This window comes from Cinclus cinclus, chromosome 1 (assembly GCF_963662255.1).
Source record: "Cinclus cinclus chromosome 1, bCinCin1.1, whole genome shotgun sequence".
NCBI classification, from domain to species: Eukaryota; Metazoa; Chordata; class Aves; order Passeriformes; family Cinclidae; genus Cinclus; species Cinclus cinclus.
This window is the reverse complement of record NC_085046.1, coordinates 9,166,199-9,191,265: the sequence shown is the minus strand read 5'-3', so window position 1 is coordinate 9,191,265 and position 25,067 is coordinate 9,166,199. Positions and strand designations below refer to the sequence as shown.

General features: G+C 38.4%; 1 protein-coding gene across 1 annotated transcript in view; it reads left to right on the top strand.

Annotated features, from left to right (window-relative positions):
• Positions 1 to 20,564, top strand: part of NCAPG2 (non-SMC condensin II complex subunit G2) — a 40,684-nt gene extending 20,120 nt beyond the window's left edge. The window contains exons 11-27 of the mRNA XM_062493831.1: positions 24 to 203; positions 1,218 to 1,370; positions 2,925 to 3,147; positions 4,375 to 4,499; positions 4,972 to 5,145; positions 7,411 to 7,481; positions 7,727 to 7,880; positions 8,030 to 8,203; positions 8,702 to 8,812; positions 8,946 to 9,089; positions 9,875 to 9,974; positions 10,265 to 10,449; positions 11,232 to 11,375; positions 13,205 to 13,308; positions 16,271 to 16,368; positions 16,587 to 16,689; positions 20,481 to 20,564. Of these exons, the coding sequence (XP_062349815.1) occupies positions 24 to 203; positions 1,218 to 1,370; positions 2,925 to 3,147; positions 4,375 to 4,499; positions 4,972 to 5,145; positions 7,411 to 7,481; positions 7,727 to 7,880; positions 8,030 to 8,203; positions 8,702 to 8,812; positions 8,946 to 9,089; positions 9,875 to 9,974; positions 10,265 to 10,449; positions 11,232 to 11,375; positions 13,205 to 13,308; positions 16,271 to 16,368; positions 16,587 to 16,689; positions 20,481 to 20,532 (2,295 nt within the window). The 3' untranslated portion in view covers positions 20,533 to 20,564. The remainder of the gene's footprint in view (positions 1 to 23; positions 204 to 1,217; positions 1,371 to 2,924; positions 3,148 to 4,374; positions 4,500 to 4,971; positions 5,146 to 7,410; positions 7,482 to 7,726; positions 7,881 to 8,029; positions 8,204 to 8,701; positions 8,813 to 8,945; positions 9,090 to 9,874; positions 9,975 to 10,264; positions 10,450 to 11,231; positions 11,376 to 13,204; positions 13,309 to 16,270; positions 16,369 to 16,586; positions 16,690 to 20,480) is intronic.
• The last annotated feature ends 4,503 nt before the right edge of the window (positions 20,565 to 25,067 follow it).

Below are 25,067 nucleotides of genomic sequence, written 5' to 3'. Positions count from 1 at the left end.
TATTATTCCTCTGTTTGTTTTAGAGTCTCTTAGAAGATCCTCATCCAGTTGTCCGCTCTACAGGGATACTTGGAGTTACTCAGATCATATCCAAATACTGGGAGATGATTCCTTCAACAATTCTTGCTGATCTTTTAAAAAAGATAACTGGAGAGCTGGCCTGTGATATAACATCTGCTGATGTTCGATGCTCTGTTTTTAAAGTAAATGAGTTTTATCATGATTGTCATTTTTCTGTTTTACTTGATGTACAGGCTTCTAGTATAGGCCACTTTAAATCAAGGAAACTACTTGTTCTTTACAATGTCTTAAGCAATAGAATTTCTAATGCATGGGGGTTTTGCACATTTCACAAAAGCCGTATGTTTGAAAAGCACAAATGTCTTAAAATAGTAACTGGCTTTTTGACTCTCTAAGGTTTTTGAATTCCAGTTGTACGCACACTGTTTGGACCCAGTAATTGATTTATTTTTTTTTTTAGCTGTTAGAAATTATGCTTGGACTTGAAAACATACGTAGGCAGGTTCCAGGGTGTTCTTGCATCCCTGGCTTTAACGCATCCCAAGACATGTATAATTAGGATTTTGTACCCCACTTTGTGTGTTTGAGGTTTGGATGGATATAATTCCACAGTTTGTCTGGTGGTGCCTCCTCCCATGCATTGCTCACTATGTTAGAAATAGTTCATCTACATATTTCTGGCATGGGAGAAATAACTGATTGATAGCTTGGACAGAAAATTAAACTACCTAAGTTGCATTTTCACTTGAAGATTTTTTGTCTTTGTCAGTTCAGCCTTAAATTGAAGCTGTGGTTCTGTTAATCCTCACTTGCTCCACTGCTGCTTCATGGGGGAACTATCCTGGATAAGCAAAAAGTGCTGATACAAAAAATTAATTGGAAAAAAGAAATATATTTTTAATTTGAAATCAGCATATTTTAGAGATCTGGTGTTCCCTCAGGTAGAGGGCAAGACCATGGTCTTAGTGTAGGTCTGAAGCTGATGCAGCTGAAGTGAGTTCACTGAACACAGTTCATTGTAAATTTGAAGTAATCAAAGCAATTTTTACCAAAAACTATGATAAGAAAAATAAGCATGTACAGTGTTTGTCCTTGCTTTTTTTAACATGAGAAGTGTCATGGTCCTTGTAAGAAAGTTGAACTACAGATTTTTCAGCTCTGCTTTCTGGATTTATTTTTTTTTTTTTTAATTTCAGTGCTTGCCAATAATTTTGGATAACAAACTAAGTCACCCGCTCCTGGAGCAGCTTCTGCCTGCAACCAAGCACAGTCTTCATGACAATTCTGAGAAAGTGCGAGTGGCTTTTGTGGAAATGCTGCTCAAAGTGAAGGCTGCCAAGGCTGCTAAGGTAGGATAATGATACTTGATAAGTAGCAAGGAGACAAAATCAAGGCATTTATGTAAAAAAAAAAAAGTACATTTTGAGACTGCTGCAGTGTTCCTAAAAAAGAAAGAAATAATCTGCTTTGCTCTGGTAATTTAATATTTGTGGTGTCCTGAGTGCTCTGTGGGCCCTTGTTCTCTCTGGACAGGCAGGGGACAGCAGTGGGTTATAACCACTTTTCCCTCAGCTGCACAGCTCTTCTAAATGCCTAACAGCTTAACCCAGTAACCTCTTTGCTTTGATTCTCTTATTTTTATAATGTCTGTTTCTATTTTGTGGGCACATCCTTTGGGATTTTGGTGTCTTCTTGAAGTGATTTTCAATGTATTTCTGCTGTGGACTCTTACTTAGGGTGATACTGTCCAACCACAGGCATTATAGCATCTTTGAGCTATTATTCCATGCTCTAATGTTAATAGTTTATTAATTTCAATTTTATATTTTAATTTAGCAATGGTTTTATCTCTTGCTAAGCCTAATAAAGACATAAAACCATTAGAAACCATCCAGAGGAGAGCTCCGAAGATGGTGAAGGGTGTAGAGGGGAAGCCATACAACGCATGGCTGAACTCACTTGGTTTGTGAATTATTCTGAGTTTGCTGCCATTAAAGACAAAAAAGATTATTCTCGGTGTCAGTGATTTTTTAGGGGAAGGAAAGATCAGGTTTGCATAAAGAAAAAAAAATCCTAGCAAGTGTTAGATGTTTTTCAATAACTTCCTATTGATTAAAAAACTGCAGTGTATATCTCTGATAAGTCCTGGGATCACTTTAAACTTGCTTTTTATCATAGTTCTAATAGGGATATCCATAGTTCAAATTCACAGGGTAAATAGCTGCTGCAAATATTTCTACTCGAGTAAAACAGTTCCATGGCATTGAAAAATATTTTCTTTTTGTTTTTTTGTTTTAATCTGAAGTTTTCCAGCATGTTTAATTCAGAATCTGCTCACAAAAATTACAAGTGTGTTACCACTGGCATAACGGCTGTGTAATCTTTCTGAATCTCATAGCCTTTGATTTCTGTGCTACAAATAAACTAGAGCTCTGCTGAGAATGGGATGCATTCAGTATTTAGTAATGTAGGGTTTAGGATGGTTTGGAAAGGGTGTTGATCCGTACAGGTTTTTAAGGTGGACACAATACTTGAAAGTAGTGTCGTCCTACTTTGTCCTGTGAGGAGAATATGAAACATGGTACATGATGACAAAATAATTGCATTTTATGGTAATATCCTTATGGAATAGTTCTTCCCTGAATCTGTAGAATTGCATTCGTATTGCAGGCGTACTGAACTGGAATTGCTTGAACCACAATTTTACCAGTGATTCAGATACCAGGAGGTTTTGCAGCAGAATTTGACTTCCAGTACACGTTGGTTTAAAAATAAAACATTCTCACGTTTTCCAGGTTAATGTTCCTTATATTTGTTTAGACTATTGACACTTAATGAAGGTGATGCTTTTTTCCTCTGTCTGTATTTAACTCCTTTGAATATCTTTTTCTGACTTTACAAAGTTCTGGAATATCTGTCCCATGGAGCATCTCCTGTCTCGCCTTGAAGCCGACTCTCGGCCTGTGTCCCGGCGCATCGTGAACCTCCTGCTGAACTCCTTCTTCCCCACTGCCCAGCCTGAGGATGTGTGGTGTGAGCGCTGTGTCACTCTGATCCAGATGAACCCTGCAGCAGCCAGGAAGTTCTATCAATACGCCTGTGAATTTACTGCTCCCACCAATATAGGTAAAGCACAGAACGTTGTGAGCTTTTGGAATTGCTGATGTCATGCCATGTAAATGTTTTTTTTTCTTCTTGTTTCTCTAACAGTGGTGCATTGTTGCTAGATCTTTTTGGGGTTTAGTGTAATACTAGTTTGTAACTTTTGAAATTCTTGACACCAATAAGCACAGCGGGGTAGTCATCAGCTTTTTCAACAACGAGGAGATCGAAGCTTTTCATCTTTGCTCTTAGATGCTGTACTGTACGCTCCAGCCCATGGTGGTACCTGGTCCTTCTGTTCTCCTTTCTCCCCACATGGTCCTTAAAACTATCTGTGTTGATACCTATTTCTCATGTAGAAACAGGGTAGCAAATACCCTGGTGCCTTAAGTGCCTTGAGATCTTCACGTGGAAGATTATACAGAAACTGGAAAAAATGTTTATATCTGATAATCTGATTATCTGGGATTTGTGGATCAATATTTTCAAGTTGCTCAGAGAAAATCTAAGGTCCTCCTTCAGAAAGTTTCAGTGAAAAGGGCAGGTACTGCCCAGAATGTCACTGCTTTTTAGAGAAGTCCTATCAAACCAAGTAAAATCAGGAAAATTTTGTTTCAGAGGCATTCTGGTAAAACCCAGATAATCAGCATGGAGTGACTTGGGTGAAATGCCCAAACCATTGCCTCTCAGCTGCTCATCCTAATAAGGTTATGAAGTCATAATTAGGAAAGCAGCTTGTTATACTTCCACCAGAGTGGGCATAACTTTCACTTTTTCTAGAGCTGAGCTCCTCATTCAGGAGTGCAGTGGTTGGGCTGTGATATTTCTTTTCCAAAGAATGGGAATTGACATAGGAACAAACATTGGCATAGGAGGGAATGTGTTCTTGAACATGGGTCGTTAAATTAACAGCTCTGCCAGATTAAATGTAGGAGTTGCAGGAGCTTCCTCTGATTCTAATTTGATAAGGTGGTGGTTTTTTGGGATTTTTTAGTATACTGTTTTAACAACAAAATTGCAGAGCCTGATGCTCAAGTTGTCATTTCTTCTTCATACTTGAGGATATAAAACAAATTCACATTTTTTCCATTTCCTTTACAAGGAATTTTTCTCCATTTTTTTCCTAGCTGTTTCTGGTTCTGTTGCCTACTTTTTCATACTGGCTTTCCAGCACTATAATTAGAAGCATTTATTGTCAACATTCTAGCAAATAGTAAATGTCTAATTTATTCTTATTCACTTAAAACGTAGCTAAATTGATGCTCACTATTCGGCGCTGCTTGAATGCCTGCATCCAGAAATCAATGAAAGAGAGTCTTCGTGATAGTGGGGATGATGATGATGATGAAGATGGAAGTGAAAAGGAGAACACCAGTGTAAGAAAACTCACTTTATGCTAAATTCTGGTAACTTCTTTTCAGTGGTGCTTAATGTAAGACAGAATATGACAGAAGTCTAAAGGAAAGCCTTTGGGCATCTGTGGAATTGGGAGGAGGGAACTGCCATCATTGGGTTTTCATGTCCTGTGATAGCAGAAATTTGGTCAAGCAGCTAGAATAAGATAAAAGGAATATGAAGCATATTTTAAATTAATAGTTGCCTAATTCCAGTGCTGATTATAAATTGGTTTGGTTTTTCAGTTAAATTATTTTAAAAATTACCATTGCACAATATGTGAGGTGAGAGAGAGAGAGAGAGAGACTGAATTGTGGTGTTCATGTTCAACAGCAACTACCATGCATTTGTACAGGAACTAGAAGGATTTTCAGTGGTTTTTTAAGCCTTATTTTAACTTCGATTTCCATTTGAAAATATAATAGGTAATATAATCTAAAAGTTGTATTTCAGGTGTTGGATAATGTACTGTCAGTAAATGACGTGGCCAGCATGGCAAGTTTGTTGGAGATCACTGTAATACTCTGGAGAAGTATCCACAAAGCACTAGATCACAATGAAGATGCCAAAGATTATGCTATCAGGAAGTTTGCTTCTGTACTTCCTAACTATTTTAAAGTATTTAAGGTAAAGAAAGCCTAGATTTTTCTGTATTTTCTTAGTATTGTCTGCAGATGCTTTTATGTTTTGTGTCTTTTATCTATTTTTATGGCTTAAGTATTCTTTTTCATTTTGTTATAATATGTTGCTATAGTATGTTATTACCACAAACAACAGCAAGTTTCTTGGAATCTCACAAATAGGTAGAAACTATTCTCCAACTGCAGTGTTTGACTGATGAACCATAAATAGTCAGCTCAGAAATACTTATGCAATAAATTGCTCTCCTTGTAAGGTTTTTGTAAGGTTTCATTCTTCTGAGTGTTTTAGAACTTTTGGGAAACAGTAAATACAAATCTGCCATTGCAGAATACTCAGTGTACATTAGAGTCCACGTTTTTCTCCCCACTGTCCCCCAGACTCTTGCACCAGCAGCACTTCTTATGATTCAGCTGCAACTGAAGCAGCTGAGGCTCTTTTCTCACTGAATATGAGCTGGCAGAGTGCACTCGCAGCCCAGAAATTCAAATATGTCCTGCTGACCTCCTGGAGTGAATCCAAAGGATGGCCACCAAGATGATGAGAGGGATGGAGCACCTCTTCCAAATGGAAAAACTAAAAAAATTGGGATTGTTAAACCTGGAAGAGAGAAGGCTTTGGGGTGACCTAATTGCAGCCTTGCAGTACCTGAAGGGAAAGAGAGGGACTTTCTGCAAGGGAGGGTGGGTGATAGGATAAGGGGGGATGGGTTCAAACTAGAAGAAAGTAGGTTTAGATTAAGTATTAAGAATAAATTCTTTTTTTGTGAGGGTGGTGAGACACTGGCACAGGTTGTCCAGAGAAGCTGTGGATGCCCCATCCCTGGCAGTGTTCAAGGCCAGGCCGGATGGGATTTGGAACAACTTGGCTGAGTGGAAGGTGTCCCTGTGCATGGCAGGGTGGTTGGAAAAAGAAGATCTCTAAGGTCCCTTCCAATCCAAACCATTCTGTGATTCAGATGTTTCTGCTAATTTGAATCTACTCTCTAATGATCTGTTGATGCATTTATTTGTTGCTTTGGTTTGATATAGGCAGTTAATTAAAATCAGTAAGTTTCAAATTGTCAGTCTCCTTGCTCTAATTGTTTTGGTGTTATTCTTGAGGAGGATGCTGTCCTGAGAGTGGCTGATGGTGGCTGCTGCACCCAGAGTGAATTTGGAAGGATTACGTACTGGATATCTTTTTCTTACTTGATGGCTTTTATGCAGAAGTATACTGAAATATGGTGGTTGTTCCACTGCAACTTTGCTTTAGATAACCAGGGAGTGAAAAGCAGCTCATTGCTGCGTATTATTCTGCAGCACAGATACACAAGTGCTCTCTACCCTGAAAGCATTTGGAAGTTGTCAAAGACATTCCAAATCTTTTTTGGTAGAAGATGTAGCATCCTTTCTGAAAGGATCTGGTGAACAGACAAGATATCCAGCTTTAGCAAGCAACCTCTTTGACTTTGATATTCTTACAGTGAGTAAACAGCTTGGATCTAAAAGGCCCTGTCATCAGAGGCTTAGTTCCTAAAAGGCTACAAACATACTGAAGCAGCCTGTCTCTTTCCTGAAAAAGCTACAGATGTATTTTAGAAGTTATTTTAAAGATAGAAGCTTTAAAAAAAGGTTTTAGATCTTGGAATGGCTAAGTAGGTGATGATTTCATTTGGCTGTTTTCATGAAGCTTGGATGTAGAGATAAACCATTTTTGAAGAGTTCTTAACATAGATTAGTTTCTGTATAACCTGAGTGAGATTATATTGTGGCCTAGACTGTGTAATTGACATGTTGTAATAAATAATAGTGCATTAAGCATTACCATCCTTATATAAGAACCCTTTTTGTTTAGAGTTTTTTAATAAGTTTGTGATGTGAATGATTTAAGGCACTGGTTGAAAGGAGTTAGATGGTGTCATGGTTGTACAATTACACCTTAGTCACTACTGGAAAAAAAAAGTGATGTGGAGCTACTATTTCTTTTACAAAGATTATTAACCTAATGGAGCTATGACTATTCATGGTAGTTATTCTGGCAGTTTGTCAGAAAGTGAAGGATAATTGGTAACTTATCTCCCAAAACAGCGATCAGACATTTTGGATTGCAAGCCACTTACTGTTTTGAGCTTCTTTCAGCTCCATTTGTAGTGCAAAAGGAAAATGCTTAATTTAATGAAATGCAGTCACAGTTTTTCAGTACTCTCTTTAGTTTTGCTTGCATGTCTGTACCTTTGCATTTATGTCATACAGTGTAATTCTTTTATCCTAGGATGAGCGGTGCATGACTCCATTAGTTATTCTGGCATCCTTTATGCCCCCTGGTGCTCTTCCTACATTCAGGTACTGTTTGGAAATCCAAAATGCAAATGACAAGACATTTCTTGTTGGCTGTATCTGTTAATTTTTCACAATCTGTTATATTAAGTGTCTATTTGGATAAATTAAGACACTTAAATACTGATAAGTCAGTAAAATTAGTGATGCTCAAGTCTGTCTAAGTCATTGGTGAATCCTTTGTATTATACTAATTGTTTTCTGCACTTACAGGTGTAATTCATCTCTTTGTCTTTCTGTTTTCTTTTAAGCTGTGGTGTGGTTTCCAGACTCAGAAATATTGACACTGGAGCTGACCAAAGCAAATATTCTATCCTGATCGACTGCCTGTGCCGCTGGGGCCAAGTGGGACACATCCTGGAATTAGCCTGTGACTGGCTGGCTGACTCACTCACCCCTACAAAGGTGTGATATGCATATGACAGGGAGGATAGGAATTGCATGCTGTTTTAAAATAGAATAAGGCTTTTTAATGCTGTATTTTTCTGCTTTGAAATCAGTTCTAAAGTCAGATACTAACAGTTGTATTGGTTTTGTACATCCTTCCTGTTCAGAATACTAGAACATCTAAGCGTCGAGTATGTATCCAAATAACAGATGAATCAAAGCCAGACTTAGCAGTTGATTACATTGAGTATTTATTGACTCATCCAGTCAATCGTGGTTGCCTCCTTTCCGTTCCTAAAAAGAAACTGAAGAAGCTTTTGAAGATCCTTGGTGCTGCAAAGGTAGTTTCCTCCTTATCATTAAACAGTGCTTATAAAATCAGTGCTTAACGTCGTGTATTGCCTGAGTCAAACTAAAGGCCTGGGAGAACAAATAAATAAGGTTCATGATCCCCCTCTCCCTTTTTAAAAGGATTTTCCTTTTGATTCATATTTCCAACAAATACTCTAAACTAGAGGTATAGGAGTTCAAAATTGTTTATAGATGGCAGATTTTAACCAGCTTCTCAGCTTTAAGTGTCTCAAAATTTTTGTGATCTAGTGTCAAGTGTTTTTATGGGACATGACTTTTAGAATATTTGAATAAAGAATAGTCTGAAAATCAGTTATGGCATTGCAAAATGGAAGTAATTAAAGTATGCTTGCTGCTTGTTTGGGGTTGGTGCTTTGCTGTTTTTATGGGTTTGGGGTTTTTTTTTTACCTATTGTTTAAAGCTGCTGATGAAAGAAACATTTGAAAGGATTTTCTGAAAAATATAAATATAAACCTTGACATTTCAGAGGGTTCTTGACTCAATTCTGAAAAGAACAGATTCTGGTGGCTGGAGTCAAGCAACCAGCCTAAGAGCCTTCAGCCTCTTTTGCAGATTGAGTATTCATCTTCAGCACAAGGTATGGTTATAGCTCTCCAAAATAAGCTGGAGTTACAGTTGACAGTATAAGGAAATTGGAAATTCCATAACAGCTGGAGAGACAACTGGTAAACTTCCCTTTGGTTTGTTTTGTTTTTTTGTTTTTTTTCCAGTTTTCTGAAGAAGGAGAAGATTACCTTTCACTTCTGAAGGAGACAGGTGCTTGGATAGAAAATCAAGTTGTACCTTTTATACTAGGAAGTGATCAAGGGGATGGTATTTCAAAACACAGTGATGTTTCTGAATTAATTATCCAGGTTAGAAGATTCTTATAATATAAATCAAGCTGTTTTCAATTTTAAAAGCTGTAGGTGTAGCAGTCTGTATGCAGACAAACTGCACTGGCATTTGTATCATCACTTACAGTGTCCCTTACCCTCCCGATCTTGATTTGCCCTTCAAAGAAAGCATTTGATGATAAAATGTGGGTTAGGTTTTAGCTAATTCTGAATTGTTTTGTGTTGCAGTCCTCTGACATTTCGTTTAACCCAAGGTGGATTTTAGCACAGTTTTTACCAGATTTTGGTGAAAGATTTGGTGATAGGAGAGATTTGGCTAACTTTGGTTCCAGTCTGTGTCCTTGAACAATCCAGCTCACGTATACATAGACTGATTAAAAGTTCTCACTCTTTCTGTATGTCTGTCTCATAATCTGTTTAATATGTAGCAACTGTTTGTCTGTAGGGAAAAGCTCTTTTTGTCTGCTGGCTTTAGTTTTGCTATTAAAGGCAGGTAGAGATGTCATATTTTGCCTAAGTAAATGATAAGTATCAATGCCTTTGATCTACTAGACTGAGCCTGAGTATAAAAGATTTACTGCCTTTTGAGAAACTATTCACTGTTGGGAAAGGGCAGTGTAAGCCTTTGAAGGACTGGTTGGAATTTGTGTTTTTCAGCAGGTGTGAACTGAGTGACTCCAGTTAGGTACACCAGCTCTTGGGGACCTTGGCTGAGAGTTTGTGGTTTTATTATTTTTAAGTTTTACTGAATGGTTACTTTACATAAAGTTTGGGTTTCCTATAATTTTGTACCTCTGTTCTAGGCCTACCTGACAGTGTGTAAAGATGTCATAATGGTGGGCCTGGGAAATCTCACGTTTCAAGCACACCTTTTAGAAATGGCTCTTCTGATTATGCAAACAGGTATCCTGTTTTGGTACTAATAGCAACATCTGCATTTATACTTAGCTGACTTCTCTTGTATTAGCACGTTAGTTAATCCCTAACTTTTAAGGGTTGGAGGGAACACTGGATTCATGCTCTAAATATTTATTGGACTGTATTAAAATTTCAGCTAAGGGTGCTCAGAAACTAAATGCATTGTCTACATTTGTAAACTATCACAATTTGTTGTATCCAACTGAGTTTCATTCTAAGCTTGTACCTGATGAATATTGCAACTTTTATATTGTGGTATTTATCTGTTTCTCTAGAGAAAGGTGGCTTTTGTGCTCCGGTGTTGCTGTGTGCTCTAAAAGAAATCATTGAAGCTTCTTTAAATCAGAATACTGAGACAGAGGAAGTGACGAATCTTTTCCACACTCTACAGGACGTCTTTCAGAAACTTTTAGAATGTGTGGCACATAGACTTAAGAAAGAACATGAAAAAGGGATTCAGGTATCATGTTACCGTTCAAATTGCTACATAATTGTTAATGTATAGATGAATCCATAATTTTTATGCAAAGGGGTAAACTTAGACACTATAAGGTTGTTACCTCACTCAGCTATTGTTTGGGTAGACATGTGATTAAATTTTCAGTTGAATTTTCTAAGTTTCCTTGTTACCAATTTTTTTTGTCCATTTTGGTCTCATCATGACAGAAGAACTAGTAAACTGTAGAACAAATGCATTTTGTTGTCAATGACCCTGGACTGTGTTGGAACTTCTAGGCTGTTCATCTTGTCTGCAATTACATGAACTTCCTCAATTCAGAACAAAGGATTTGTTTATATAAATTATGATCTGGGCAGGAGAAGAAATTTTCTTTATTATTTATTTCTTTTAGCCTGAATGATGCCAACTTCAAAATATGTATGATGTTCTAAAATTCTTGAAAATCTCACATCTTCACAGAAAAGCTGACTTCTGTATTTTAAAGCAGCTACTAAATAGTAGTGAAATGGGTAGATCATTTCACTCTGGGAAATTTGATGATCTAGTTTTCAGGACTTCTGAAAAACATTCAGTTCTTTTTCTGTAAGAACCACTGCTTTGTTAGTTGCTCTCAAATTTATGAGTAGACTTACCAGCTGCTGATTCCCCCTTTGATCCCGAGTGAGTAGAACACCTCAAAAGTTTTCAAGGTGTGGTCTGCACTTCACAGAAAGGCTTGCTGCTATATTTCAGTTATACTCAAGCAATCTGAAAAGAAAAAATGTTGTTCTTTTTGGTTTTAGTTGATACACTCTATCCAGATGCCTCTTGGAGAATTCATCCATGCACTGCAGTGCTGGCATTCCTCATTCCCAGCAGTTCACCAGGGTGTACTCTCCACTCTCTTGGCAGCAATAGTAGCAGAAATAAATTGTGTGCTACAGAAGGTAAAGTTAATCCTGATTTTCTTTTTTCTACTTAACACTTTCTGCTTTTTAAATGTTATGTTGGAACGACACAGCTTTATTCAGAAAATTGATTTTTATCCTGCAGATGAGGATTTTGTGTTGGCATGAAACAAACAGGAAATTTTTATTTGCTATAATTTCATATCAGAGTTAATCTCTCAGGTTTCTGCCTACAGGTGTGTAGGGACAGACTTGTCCTGATACCTGTGTCAGTATCTGCCTCTGACAGGAGAGCTTAGCAGTGTTGGAGATAAACAGTGTGGGTTCTGGAATATGCCCTGTGTGCTGTTGTACTGGGGCTGGCTGGGCAGGAGTCAGCTTTCCTCCCTGCAGTCCCTGTGCCACTGTGGTTGGCCTTTGTGGCCAGGACACTGCTGAGGACACACCAGTTTGTTCTGCCTGTTGCTGAGCAGTGCTTGCAGAGTGTCAATGTTTGCCTGGTTCCTTCAGCTTCACTCTAAAAGAAAAAAGTCAGGCTGTGGGTGGGGAAGAGGCTGCAAGGGGACACAGCCCAGACCATGGACCCGAACTGATCCAAGGCTTAGGCCACACTATGCAATGCTGTGTTCAGCAGTTAGAGCTCAGGGAAGGGAGGAGGACAGGAGCTTGTTCTAAACCTACCTCACTTGCTCTCACCCAGCATTAGGGAACTTGGGAAGTGAACCACTGATGTGTTACAGATCCCCATTCCCTATGCTTGGAATGGTGCCATTAAGGTTCTGTAGTCTCTGTTTCCAAGCGGGCTGATGCCCTGCTTGGCACTAATCACTTGTGCATTCTCTGCTTCCATAGAGAGACGTTTCACATGCTGCACCTTTTTTTTGGTTCCTTTGGGTTTTGTGCAGAGGATTTCCAAATATCTGATCTACATTGCTTTGGAAAGTAAAGAAAGAATCTCAAATACTGAAAAGAATGTGTAGACAGAGGTTATTTGATGTTCTGAAAGGCCAAAGAACCACAGTTGCCCTTGAAGGAGAAGGGCAGTATTCCTACCCCCTTTTTCTAATGCAGATAGATAGTGTTAGGGATAAATATGATAAGTAAGATTGGAAGCTTTGAGAACTGAAAAAGAAGAGCAGAGGCTCTTCATTAGAGGCTGTACTTTTACTGTGGGTTCTGGATGTGTCAGAAACAGACCAAGAAACAGTTGCCAAGAGCAGCTTCCAAGGTTCTGTTAGAGGAGGCACTGAAGGAATAGCAGTTGCTTGCCTGCAGATATTGATGTATCAGCTTAGAGGCTGTGGGTGACAACAGGTGATGCACAGGAAACGTGTCTGGGCTTGAATATGCTGGAGATTCATACTCATAGATTGAGTGTTCATTCCAGTCACTCATCTGAGCTGAGGTTTTCCCTGCCCCCAGGTTGTTGTAAATCAAAATTTGTCATACTGTTCAGAACTTGATACCAAAAAGAGCAGGTATCAAAAAAATCACTGTCACTGAAGTTACATTTAGAAATCATGGATGCACACTTCACTTTGGAGCCACAAATGGGACTCATTTGTGTTTAATAGGCTGTGCCTTTATAAAGAGTGACCAGTGTAGTTAAATGAAATTTCTGGTGAAAGCAACTGCAGAGAATATCTGCCTTGGTACAAATACTGTTTATGTGGTTTAGTTTCAGTCTTTCTAATTTAAATCAGTTTTGTTTATCTGGACACAACACAGTTGGATTAAAGCTATTCAAAGAATATTGTGAATGTTCTAATTATTTAAGGACAGGTCCTGGTTAGTGTAATTATTGAACTACAATATTCTGCATCCATATCTTTCTTGAACTGTAATGGTTGTTGACTTTTTTTTTTAAGGCTTCCAATGGAGAAGACTTGACCATGCCAAAGACTATTTCAGACCTTCCCCCTCTTTCAAGCTGTTTAATGGCTGTAATTATGAAGTCAGTTAATGTTGTCAGGTAAATGTTTCTATATTAATTTTTCCAAGGTTTTTGCTAATATAGAGCAGTTTATATGCTGTCAATAAAATTTTAATTTCTAAATTGAAATAGATTTCAAAGAACTAGTTGTTTTCTAAATTTATCTGGACTATTTAATAATCCCTTTTTCTTGATATATTGCCTGTAGGTATTGATTGCTGGGGTTGAGTCCATTTTTTTAACCATGAGTGCTTCTTATTTACAAGACTCTTAATCACGATGAGTTTTTTAATCATACATCTTGGCTTGCTTCTTTCATAACATACTTAAAAAGCCCTCAACACAGAGATGTTGAAATGAGATATTTGCCAGAAATAGAATTAATCCTTAGCTGAACATCTGCAACGAGGTGACATGTACCTATGGCTGTATTAAAGTTACAACATTCAAAATAGAAAGTATCTGAGTGCTAAAAGCCTCCAAAAGTGAGCTTATGTTATTTATTTTTTAAGACTTAAACTCAGGGGGAGGGTATTTGGTCTATTTAGTGGTGGCCCTGAATATCTTCTAAAATGGTTACAACTGAATTTCATTTTGCATGGTTTGTTCATACTCAGTTTTTCTTAAGGTGACAGTACAAACTAGACTTGTTTTAAATTATAAAGGGGCTTAGCAGTCCATTGCTCTTCCTGATTTACCACAACTAATTCCTCTTCTTAACTTCCTCATCTGACAGACTCTGACTGTCCCTGTTTCTGCTGTCATGAGGTGCTTTTTCTTCTCAATCCTTCTTGTAATTCTAGCTGAACTTGTGAAACAAAAGACTCCAGAGACTCCAGCAATAGTCCAACAAATCTTGCACTTCCATGAGGCAGCAGCTCTCTGTCAAGGTGTTATCTTCTAGTGAAATAATTATTTTACACATCTCTTTTCAAAAGAGATGCAGAAAATCTATTAATTCTTCTGAAACTTTTTCTTGTATTAATCAAGGTGAATCTTGCCCAATCTTGGTGGAGAAAACTGCAAGTTGGGGCCAAATTGTTTCTAAGTACTTGGGGGAAAAAATGCATCTTCTAGTATTTCTCTTTAGGGGGGAAAGGTTTAGAGATAATTACCATCTGGTTCTACTGGTGCCTCAGAATTGAGACTACTTTTAAGGCTCTTTCATAAATCTGTGTTAATAGGCCATAATCAGAGTCTAGTAGTAAACCATTCAGTATTTCAGAAATTTTTATGTCAACATGAAAGCCTTTGACATTATGAAATCTGATGTGAGCCTCTGCTCTGTGAGCTCAGTCATCTTGGTCGGAGTTCTGCAGAGTCTGTTTTATTTTCACTCAGTCTCTAGCACTGAATTTCAATCCTCATAGCAGTGACAATACTGGGAGGCTTGGCAATATCTGTCCAATTGTGACTGTCCTTCGTTTTAGTAGGGAGCTATCTGTATAGGAGCCAATTACTTACCTCTGAACCTTATATGTGTTTTTAAATAGCTTATTGTTCTGTTCTATTTTATCTTTGCCTGCAGGCTCATGTGACCCTTTTTCAGAGGGAGGTGGGGAAAGGTAGCTGCAGTGAGTCTTGTTACAGGTTAATGAAATCCCAGTGTTCCTCTATGGAGGTTGAGTGTGCTTAGTGACCCAAACAATGATAACAACGAAGTCAGGACTCTGGTCCCTGCACTGTCCAATTAGCCATTTAGGAGCAAGGTGAAATAGAATCAATGCTTGGTCACATTAGTCCACAATGATACAGTGAAACTGATGCAAGGCATGAGCAACTCCATAACTCTTATTTTTGAAGCTAAAGATTTTTCATCTTTCTCAGCTCTTAGAAGCAGTATTTGAATTTCTGCAAAACATTTTCACTGAATTGGTGCTTAACTGCATATTTCATTTTGATGTCTTAGCACAATAAAAGCCAGAAGAACAATTGAAGTCAGAACTGGCGATGTATGATGTTCAGTTTTCATAACAGATAATAGTACTGCTAAAAGTGTTTTGAAATATGTTGGGGAAAGTTACTGTAACATTGCTGCTTTCACTTTCCCCTTTAGTTCTTCACAGAGCATTTAGCTTTGTGTTCTGAGGAGTATCAGGATTATGGATCTCTTCCATCTCCTGTTTTATCCCTCTTGTTCTTCTATTTTTCTCTGGTTTTGAGAATTGCTTCTGAGTTAAATTTGGGTTTTTTACCACCAACACTAATGACCAGTTACTGCTCCTATTTTGTCTATTGATTTGTTCCCTAGTGTAGTTTAGTTTGGTTGCTAGACCCCATTTGTGACCGTCATGTCATTTTTCTTACCTTGACATATATCCCAAAACACCACTAGTTTGTTGGTAGTACTTTCATCTCTTGCTACAAGTGACAAAATCTCTTAAGATACATATTTAGTATTTTACAAGGAGCTGCTGTCACAGTTCTGTTATCCCGTCCATAGTTTCAGTAACTAAAATGTTGCTTGGAAGTGTTTCAGGGCATTGTTTAGTTAAAAACGGTCTTCACTGGGTTCTAATTGGAAAACCATCTATTTTAATATTTATGACAAACACATTTAAGGTCAAAATGTTAATTAAGCCTAAGTAGGTACTAGCGAACCAACAGAGTCATAGAATGTTTTTTCAAACATAGTAGAAATTTGAGTTTAAAATTTCAGTACAAATTCTGTGAATTAAATTCCAGTAGAACCAGTGGTTTTTTGATTGATTGATTGATTGACTTTCCTAAAATATACCACAAGCTCTTCACTTCTCTTAATAGCCACTTTTTCTGTTTGCAGACTTTATTATATTCTCCCCATGCAATTTATCATGCTTTGATATTCTCAGTTCCAGAGGCAGCACATAGTTTTCAGTTACCCAGTCTTACTACACTGCTTTGTCCTGCATGCAATCTTAGAAGCTGTGGTGACAGGATAGCATAATGACAAACATGTTCTGTTCAGTTCTGTTTTGAAAGAAATATGGTTTATAACATATTTTTTATTTTTTTTCCTTAGGTCGATTTTAAATGAATTAATGGAGTGCATTCTCTCTGAAGAAATTGAAGGGATTTTTAGTCTAACAGCTACTGTTTGCATTGTGATTATAATTAAAGGTCAGTTAAAACATTTTTTGTCCTTTTTCCATTCTTTTTCTTATGTACCACATTGAAATACATAGTAGCTAATCTAGGAAAGTGAAAACCCAGTTTCATATCTAATCTTCCATTAAGCAATCTTTCGTGTTTAAAGTTAATTCTATGAAAATATGGGAGGGTGGGGTTATTTTGACAAATTATTATTTTTGTCCAACATTTCAACTCATTTCAAATAGGTAAGCACAAAACTTCACTTGTAAAGGATATTGCACCTGCCATTCAAAGGAAACTGATAATATGCAAGGATGCTGCCACAGGAGAATCCAGCAGCACAGAAAGGTGGGTGTGCTGTGGGGAAGGAGCACTGAACTCTCCTATCCTCCCTCTGCAATAATGGGCTCTATTCTGCACTTACATTGCTGTCAGTGCGTTCTGAGTGATTGACTGCAAGGTTTAAAATACTGGGGGTGAGGGGGAAAGTGGGAGCTACTGAGCCCAGCACAGTGTTAAATTTCCTGCCCTTATATCTGCGGTGATTGTAATCTTTACATGTTTAGCTTCGGGCTTTTTTCATTTAATTTGAATGTGTTATCACTTGATCCCTGTATATTGCAGGATTGACTTCTGAAATCCAGGTCTGTTTGCAGCAGGGGTAGAGTAAAGCAAATAGTCCAGTTACTGTTTCTTATTACTAGAAGATTTTTCTCCCATGCTTTGGCACTGGGCATATGAATCTAAACCTATGCAGTCAGTAAAAAAATAACTGAATATATATTTAAGACCTTTCCACAGGTGATTTTATTTTGCTCTTTTTTGCTGGGGGGGATTTCAAGGGTCATATCTGGTGTATCTTTTCGGAAAAGTTTTTTGAGAGTGATTGGCTGCATTGTATTTGCAATCAGTTATCTCAGTTGTCTAGAGAATCATGATGAATGCTTTGGCCTTTAGGGTCTCAGACTTGCTTAGTTCTTAAAATCTGTGAACATCTGATTTCTGTCTAGTTATTGAATGGCTCATGGAATCAAAAAGTGTGCAAAGGAAACATTTTAAGCACAAATACATAATATGAAGAAACCAAACTGAGGTTGTGGACATTAATCCAGAATTACTGAGAAAGTTTGCAGTGTGCCACAGAGGCATGAACATAGAGAGGCTCTTGCAGTCTTTCATTGTTCAAAGGAGTGATCCTTACTATTCAGTCAAACAATGGATGTAGGCAGACTTCAAAATTAAAAAAGGAAAAAACCAACAAAGGCTCCCAAACAAGCCCAAAAGCCCATTGTATAGGAATCTCATTGTATAGGAGCTTCATTTACTCAACAGTTTCTTGCACAGCTCTGCCAGCCTGAGAACACTTCCCCAGTTTGCTCTTGTCATGGATCCTTTGCCTGAGGCACGTTGTTCTCTGGCATTTTAGTGACTTGACACAGACACTGATGCCTGAGCTGTGCCTCCATGCAGAGGATGGTGCTCTGGGGTCCCTTCCACTGCCTGAAAGAGGCCTGTAGGAAAGCTGGAGAGTTGCTTGGCTGTGAACAAAATGTCCTTTGGTCAGGAGCTAGCTTACAAACAAAATCAAACAAAAATGAACAAAACCCCATTCTTTTACCCAAGAAATTATTTTATGATGGGTTGCCAAGTGTCCTAGAATATTTTAATGATAATAATAATTATCTGGAAAAGGAGGAGAGCGGCAGGGTATCGTGTTTCAGTTTGCACTTCTAATCAAGACAGTAGAAAAAGCTGTGAAATTAAAGTGAATCTTAACATGATTAAATAAATAGGCACATTAAAGTGAATAATTGCTGCCACTTGAGAGCACTAGTGACTATAAATTTCAGCAAGAACTCAGATAATTGCTTTATGAATCTATATGATCGTCTCTGCCCAGTGAACTGGGACAAATCAAACCTGCATGTTGGGGCAGATGAAGAGTATAAGATGCTACACAGTGTTTTAATTTTGTGATATATGAGTGGTTACCTTTGTATAATACCAACCCAGGAGACAGTTGCAGACAAAATTCAAGGGTTAGGGATGCGAGTATGATAATGGGAAGAATTTTTCTATGAATTGGAATTGCACTGTGATAAAATTCAGAAGCTATCACACAGCTTGGCAGAAATGGGGGAGGATTCATATTTGTACAGTTATGTTGCTGAATTTTTCTCTCCAGAAGAGTAAAATAATTGGTGCTGGAAAGAGGTTTGGAGGAAGTTCTGCAGTGATTAGGTTTTGCATGATGAATTAAAGTTTGTTTGCAGTCTCACAGTCAAGACAGAATGTCAGACTAGGCTGGGCCTCTGGTGGCTTCTGACGTGCCATTTGTAGTGCTCTGCTGCTTGTGTGCTAATGTACAACTGAAATGTGATTATACATGGTCTAAAGCATGCCCTGTTGTTTGTAAACTATTTTATCATCCTACTCTGTTTACCAAACAGCAAATTTTACTTACGATATGCTGCAAGCTAGATCTCTGGTCATTAATTTGAAGACAGTCCTCTAACACACAATACTGTGCTGCTGCTTGCTAAAACACATTACTGGGTTTTAACTCCTTCTTAATAATATTACTGTTTTTTGCTTCTGAATGCATTATCTCTTAATAACTCCTTGCGGGATTATTTTATTCAATACCCAGGTATACCAGGAAATGGTGACAAGAGAACTGTCATTCTGTGCCAGCATCTTAACTTCAGACTTAGGAGTAATCTCTTACATATTGGCAATGAAAGAAAAAAAAGCTAAAAACCTGTTTGGTGTGGTAATTAAGGTGCTGCACTTATTCAAGGAATTATTGCACTAATTCAGAAGCAAAACTTTTCACTGCAATTTGCTCTTCCCTCTTCAGCTGAGTTAGTGGTTTCAGGTCGTCCTGTGGGTCTGTATTTTAAAAATGCTGTTCAGTGCATATAAAAATTCTGGACAAGGTACTGTATATTGAGAGACTTTCCTCAAGAGTAATGTCACACACATTAGTTTAATTTATAAAACGCAAATATTTATGCCTAACAAAAATGCAGATAAATCTGTCGATGCAGTCATTTGGAGGCTAGAGAAAAATGTCTCGCATTCTGTAAATCCTAATGTGCTAGAGGGTAATAACTTTTACTTAATACTATGTATGTACTTTATTTAGCATTTTGATATATGAGTATTAGAATTTAAATTTAGCTAATGGCTGTGCTGAAAGATATTTCTTTAGTATTTTAGCCAGCTCCCAAATTCTTAATTGCACTCTCATTGCATCTGTAAGTTATGGCTCTTGAATTGTTTTGGTTTCTAATGCTGGGTATGATTTCTCTGCCTCCCATCTTTAAGTTCCCTAGAAGAGTACTTGGTAAAACTGAGTTCAGCTCTTCTGTTTGGGAGGAGCACAGTTTTCTCAACTTACGGCTTTTGGCCAATGTGTCAGTGGTCCCTCATTACAAATCCATTGGTTTTTTTAGCCTTAAACTGTAAAGAAATGAAATTTATACAAAGCAGAATTGTGCCTAAATCCACAGAACTTAACTAATTATCCGAATTCTGTAGTACCTTGTAACACTGCCTTACTTTGACACTGGAGTTTCACCTTGGCTGAAAGGCTGTGGCACTGTGGAGAGGAGCATGTGATTAGAGATTAAAGTCAGAATGGGACTAAGAGGAGTGTGAGGGCAGCTGCTAATAAGGATAAAATAGAAAGCTCAGGCTTGGAAAATAGTTGCCACAGGTGAGAAGAAAAATTGTGAAGACTGAAGAATGAGAAGTGGTCTTACATTGAATTACCTGTAAAGGTAATTTAACTGTTTTGTTTTAACAAAAGAGTAACAATGCTGTGCAGAAAACGAGTGGGTTCTTTAACAGGATGATTAAATATTAGAAGATGTGCTTGAATTGACACAGTAATTTAAACTGGTTTGCTGGTGGTTATTCTAGAGACAGAGATGATCAGCAGAAAAATGGAAAAGTTGAAAGAAAAAGATTCCAGCTATTTCAGAAGTAATTTGTAAAGGCATTTTAATAAACTAATATGGACTAACTGGTCAAAGAAATCATGTGGTAGCTGTGCTCTGAGAATCAAATAGTTGAGAATTGATTTGGCATTTAGCATTTCTAATTCTGTTATGCATTGTTTTATGGCATTTCAGATTCCTGTGTGAATCATCTCTGAAAATTTTGGATGAATTTTTGAATCCTTGACAACACAGAAGCTTTTGTTGTGAAAATTGAGGGAAGATATATTGCTTTTTAAAATACTTACCTTGTAAACTTGTGAATTGTTTAAGATTGTTTTCTATTATTCTGTACATTTAAAGCAAGCAAAATGTATAAAAGTGTGTATAGAAATTACATAATAGTAAAGATTTTTCAACAGCTGCAAAGAGGTTATTCTGTATAAAAATGTCTTGGGGGGAGTGTAAAATCAGTATTTTTGTATCCTTGTTTTTGTAAAACAAATAATAATTGTATCATAGATACTCTTGAGAGGTCACACTTAACCTCAGTCCCTGGGAGGACTAGAGCATATTCCTTGGGATTATGGAAATTAATCTTATTTTGAGATACATGAGGGTCAAAAGGGTGATTAGGAGTAGCCATCAGGCTTCACCGGGGCAGACTTTGCCCAACCAGCCTGATTTCCTTCCCTTTGGTAGAAGAAGAGAGAGCACAGCATGTTCCGTTTCCTGTCCTTGGCAAAGACTTTGTAAAAGTCTTAGACAGTATCTTACAGCCAGGCTGGAGAGAGATGGGATGGATGGGTAGACTCAGAAGATGAGTGGGAAACTGGCTGGACCATCAGAGTGGGAGAAGAATCTGTTGAGCCTTGAGATTGGCAGCTGTGGCTGTGGCACACAGCCAGGGCTGGCTGGTGACAGGGTGAGCAGCAGCCTCAGACCGATGGCAGATCAGAGCAGCTGGGAGCCACATCTGACACCGAGGGGCATCTCCTGATGTTCAGAAAGACCTGGACCTGATGGACAAATCCTGTACCGCCCACAGGCACCTGCATGAGGGCAGCTTCTTGCTGCCTGCACCTGTCTGCAGGAGGATAAAGCAAAGACTTTCCCCAGAGATGAATGGAGGAGAATATGAGGCTACAGAAACAACTTGGGCAAGACAATTTCTTGTTGGACATGAAAAACAGTCATTATGAGAGTGAATTGGAGCTGGAAGTGGAACCAGAAGAGGTTGCTCAGAAAGCTTGGGGGATACCCATCCCTTGGAGAGGTGCAGACCTTGGCTGACAAGGAGGGCTCTGACCTTCCATGGTGTCATAGCTTTGGAGTTAGCCCTGCTGAGCTGGAGATTGGACCAGATTCTCCGCTGAGCTTCCTCATAACTTTAATATTCAGGTGATTCAATACCCAGTACACTGGGGGGAAATGCCTTAACCATTAAACATAGACTTGAGGAATATATAAATTGTTTTATATTTAGCTATTTAAAAAATTATAGCTATTTTGACAAGTTAGTACCAGTGATGCAGGTAATGCAGGCATGTAAGCCACTTGTTTTATTTTCTTCATGCAACCAGATGTTCTCCCAAGCATTCTTAATGGAATGCTGATTGCACGATGTTATTGTGCCTTAATGGACATACCTGTAAATTACCTGTCTGACCTCATGGAGTGCTTCAAGCCCAGCCAGCCGCCAAGCATCACTCAGTTGCTCCCTCACTGCTTCTACCTCTTTGGACATGGGGGCAGGACTGAAAGGGTACAAGTCAAAAAGAAACAGTTGAATCATTAACTAAAAATAACAGCAGTTTTTCAAATTGTGATGAAAAGAGATAAAAAGGGAGGGAAATAAAATGACCCAGCCAGTCCCAATCTTCACACACACACCCCCCCCCCTCCCCCCCTTCCCAGTTTTTTGCTGAGCATGGTGCCATATGGTTTGAGATATCCCTTTGGTCACTTGGGGTCCCCTGTCCACACTCCTGGTGCACACTCAGCATCCTTAGGAGTGGGGTGAGAAGCAGAGAGGCCATGATGCTGTGTAAGCCCTGCTCAGCAACAGCTGAAACATCTGTTTGTGTTACCAGCACTGTCTCCAGCACAAATCCAAAATTTAGCCCTATATCAGTTACTGTGAAGGAATTTATCTCAGCCAGAACCAGAGCTCCTGATGCTTTAGTTTTGTCTGATTTAAGAGATTTAATAGCAATCTCCAGAAAACGATTCAGCCCCAGACCAGAGTCCATCCTCCAGCTTAGTCGTGGAGCTGTGGACATGCAGCACTTGGTTATCTACAGTCAAGTGCAGTGCTTCTCAGGGTGGGCCAGTGCAAAGGGCTATTGAGTCTCCACTGTTACTGAGTGGCACTGACACAAAGTTAACCAATTTGGCCAAATTAAGACAGGCTCTTCATTCTTGATTAAGATTTGTGCAAAAGCTGTACCTCCAATCTGTCTAAGCAAACATCTACTCTGCTGGTTTTCTTTCTGTGCTAAGAGACTGTAAGGTTTTTTTCAGTATCTGCTGTCAGTGCAAACATCAGACCTATGCTTGACCTTGGTACATAAAACTTTCGTACTGGATAAAAGCTGTTTTAGCTGGAATGTTGATATTTAAAAGCAATGCAGTTCTTAATATTAACAACTGGCAAGCTTTGCAACAGGATAGTCATTGTGTGCATGGATTTATGAGTTCCAGGTTTACCTCATTCACAACAGTGGCCTGAGCAAAGGAACTAATGCTGCCCCAGCAGGTAGCTGCAGATCTGCCAACTGCTTATCTATCAACATCTTTATAAAAACTGTGTTCTTTGGCCTTTATTCTTCTACATCTGTTAACAGGCAGGTGTTCCAGTAATGACCTTTTAAATCTTCTGATTATACAAATTACTCAATGAATATGTAAATAAGTTTCTTTTTTCTGCTTCTCAGTCTCTCAGTATTTGCCATATCATTAGATTAGAAAAGAATCCAGATTTACTGCCTTGTTTTTCCTCGGTGTATAATTTTGCTTTTTTCATGGAATCCATGGTACAGATGCAATAGCCCTGTGCCTGAAGGAAATAAAGGTCATTCCATCAACATCACAAATACGTGGGTTTCCTTTGAAGAACTCAAAGGTGATACTGCTAGGAAGGGTAAAAAAATTTAAAGATAAACCGTTGTCTTCCTGATGGCTGGTACTCAAGGGGTTCTTAAGAGGTTTGAAAAAATTTTCTGTTAGTCCTGCAGCTGGTGAACATCTTTCAGCTCAATTTCTAGTCTGGCTTTACTATACTCCTCTGCTGTGAAAAAAAATGGGCTTTCTGCAACACAATGGTATTGGGATTCCTTGAGCCAAGGTCTGTCTGGGCTTTCTCCTTAGGCTTTTGTGGCAAATTTCACAAGAATATGAGGGGAGTTCTATGTTTTACTTGCTGCTCTCATTGCCAACTTTAATCTTGCAAAATTTTAAATCTACATTTTCCTTCTGTTTGGAAGATACAAATGAATAGGACATTTCTTAAGCTGGTATCTTTTGTAAGCCTGTGGAGCAGATTTGTTTCTTCTTATTAATGGAAAGTGCTGTTGGGCAAGAGGCGTTTTTTGGGTATGTTTGAAAACTTCCCTTAATCTTGAGACAGCCTCTTTAAGATGTGTTCAGCTTTTTGAAGAAGTTGAACCTGACTTTGATTAATAAAATTGCTTGAAAAATGAGCAAGAAAACAACAATCTGTGACAGTCCTTTGGTCAACTGGCACTGGCAGGTGCTCTGATGAAGAGCTGCCTGCAGAAGAAACATTCTGGCCACAGAACTTTCCATGACAGACCAGCAGTTCTGCAGGTTTATTAAGCCCTTGCAAATAGGCACAGGTCTTGCCTAATCTGCTCTGGATAAGAATTCTTGGTTCTGGGCTCTGTGCTGTGGCTGCTTGTCTTAGCATGCCCTGAGGCACAGCCCCAGGCTTCCAGCAGTGCTGTAGCTTTGGCTTTCCTTTACTCAGCAGTCACTGGGGTTTTTTAACTTGGTTAGGGTGTTCAGCATAGATCTGCTCTGGGTCTTCTCTAATCAGACTCCCTTGTCTCTCCAGTTCCACATCATGGTTCTACCAAACTCGCAGAAATGATAGGCTGTGGCACTGAGGAGATTTCATTTTCTGTGGTATCTGTCACCACCAAACAGCATGGCATTGGGAGTTCTGTTACTTTTATTTTGTTCCTGTTCATAACTCTACTAAGTAGAAGCTGTTACCAGACTTTTTCTCTTGTGTCATTTTCTTTAACCAGAGCACCACCTTTTCCTTAGCAAAATCACTAGCTTCTCAAACACGTGACTTGACAATTGCTTATCTCGTAGTGCTTACATTGCTTAAGACGTCACTTTACTAGAGTCTTCCTATGTAAAATTCTAGTATTTTGTTTTATACTCTATCAACTTGTCCCAGTTTCAAATATATGTTCAAACTTCATTAGTTTATGCTTATTTTTTATGCTGTCATTAATGAAAATATTAAATAAGATCCTGTTCCAAAACATCATTAGTAATTACTTTTCAGCCTAATCTAGTTCCCTCTTCCATTCTGTTTGTTCCTTACCCATCTTACTACACCTACAATAAATCCTTGTCTTGGGTTAATACATTTTTATTATGCTGCAGTAGCAGATGCTCTGCTGTAAAGCCTTACATTTTAAGCAGGTACATTTTAGCAGCTCTTGCTGGAGAGGTATGTGAATGCTGTGTGACTCCATCCCCACCAAAGGACATAGAGGGTAGAGCCAGCTCAGCCTTCTTTAGAAT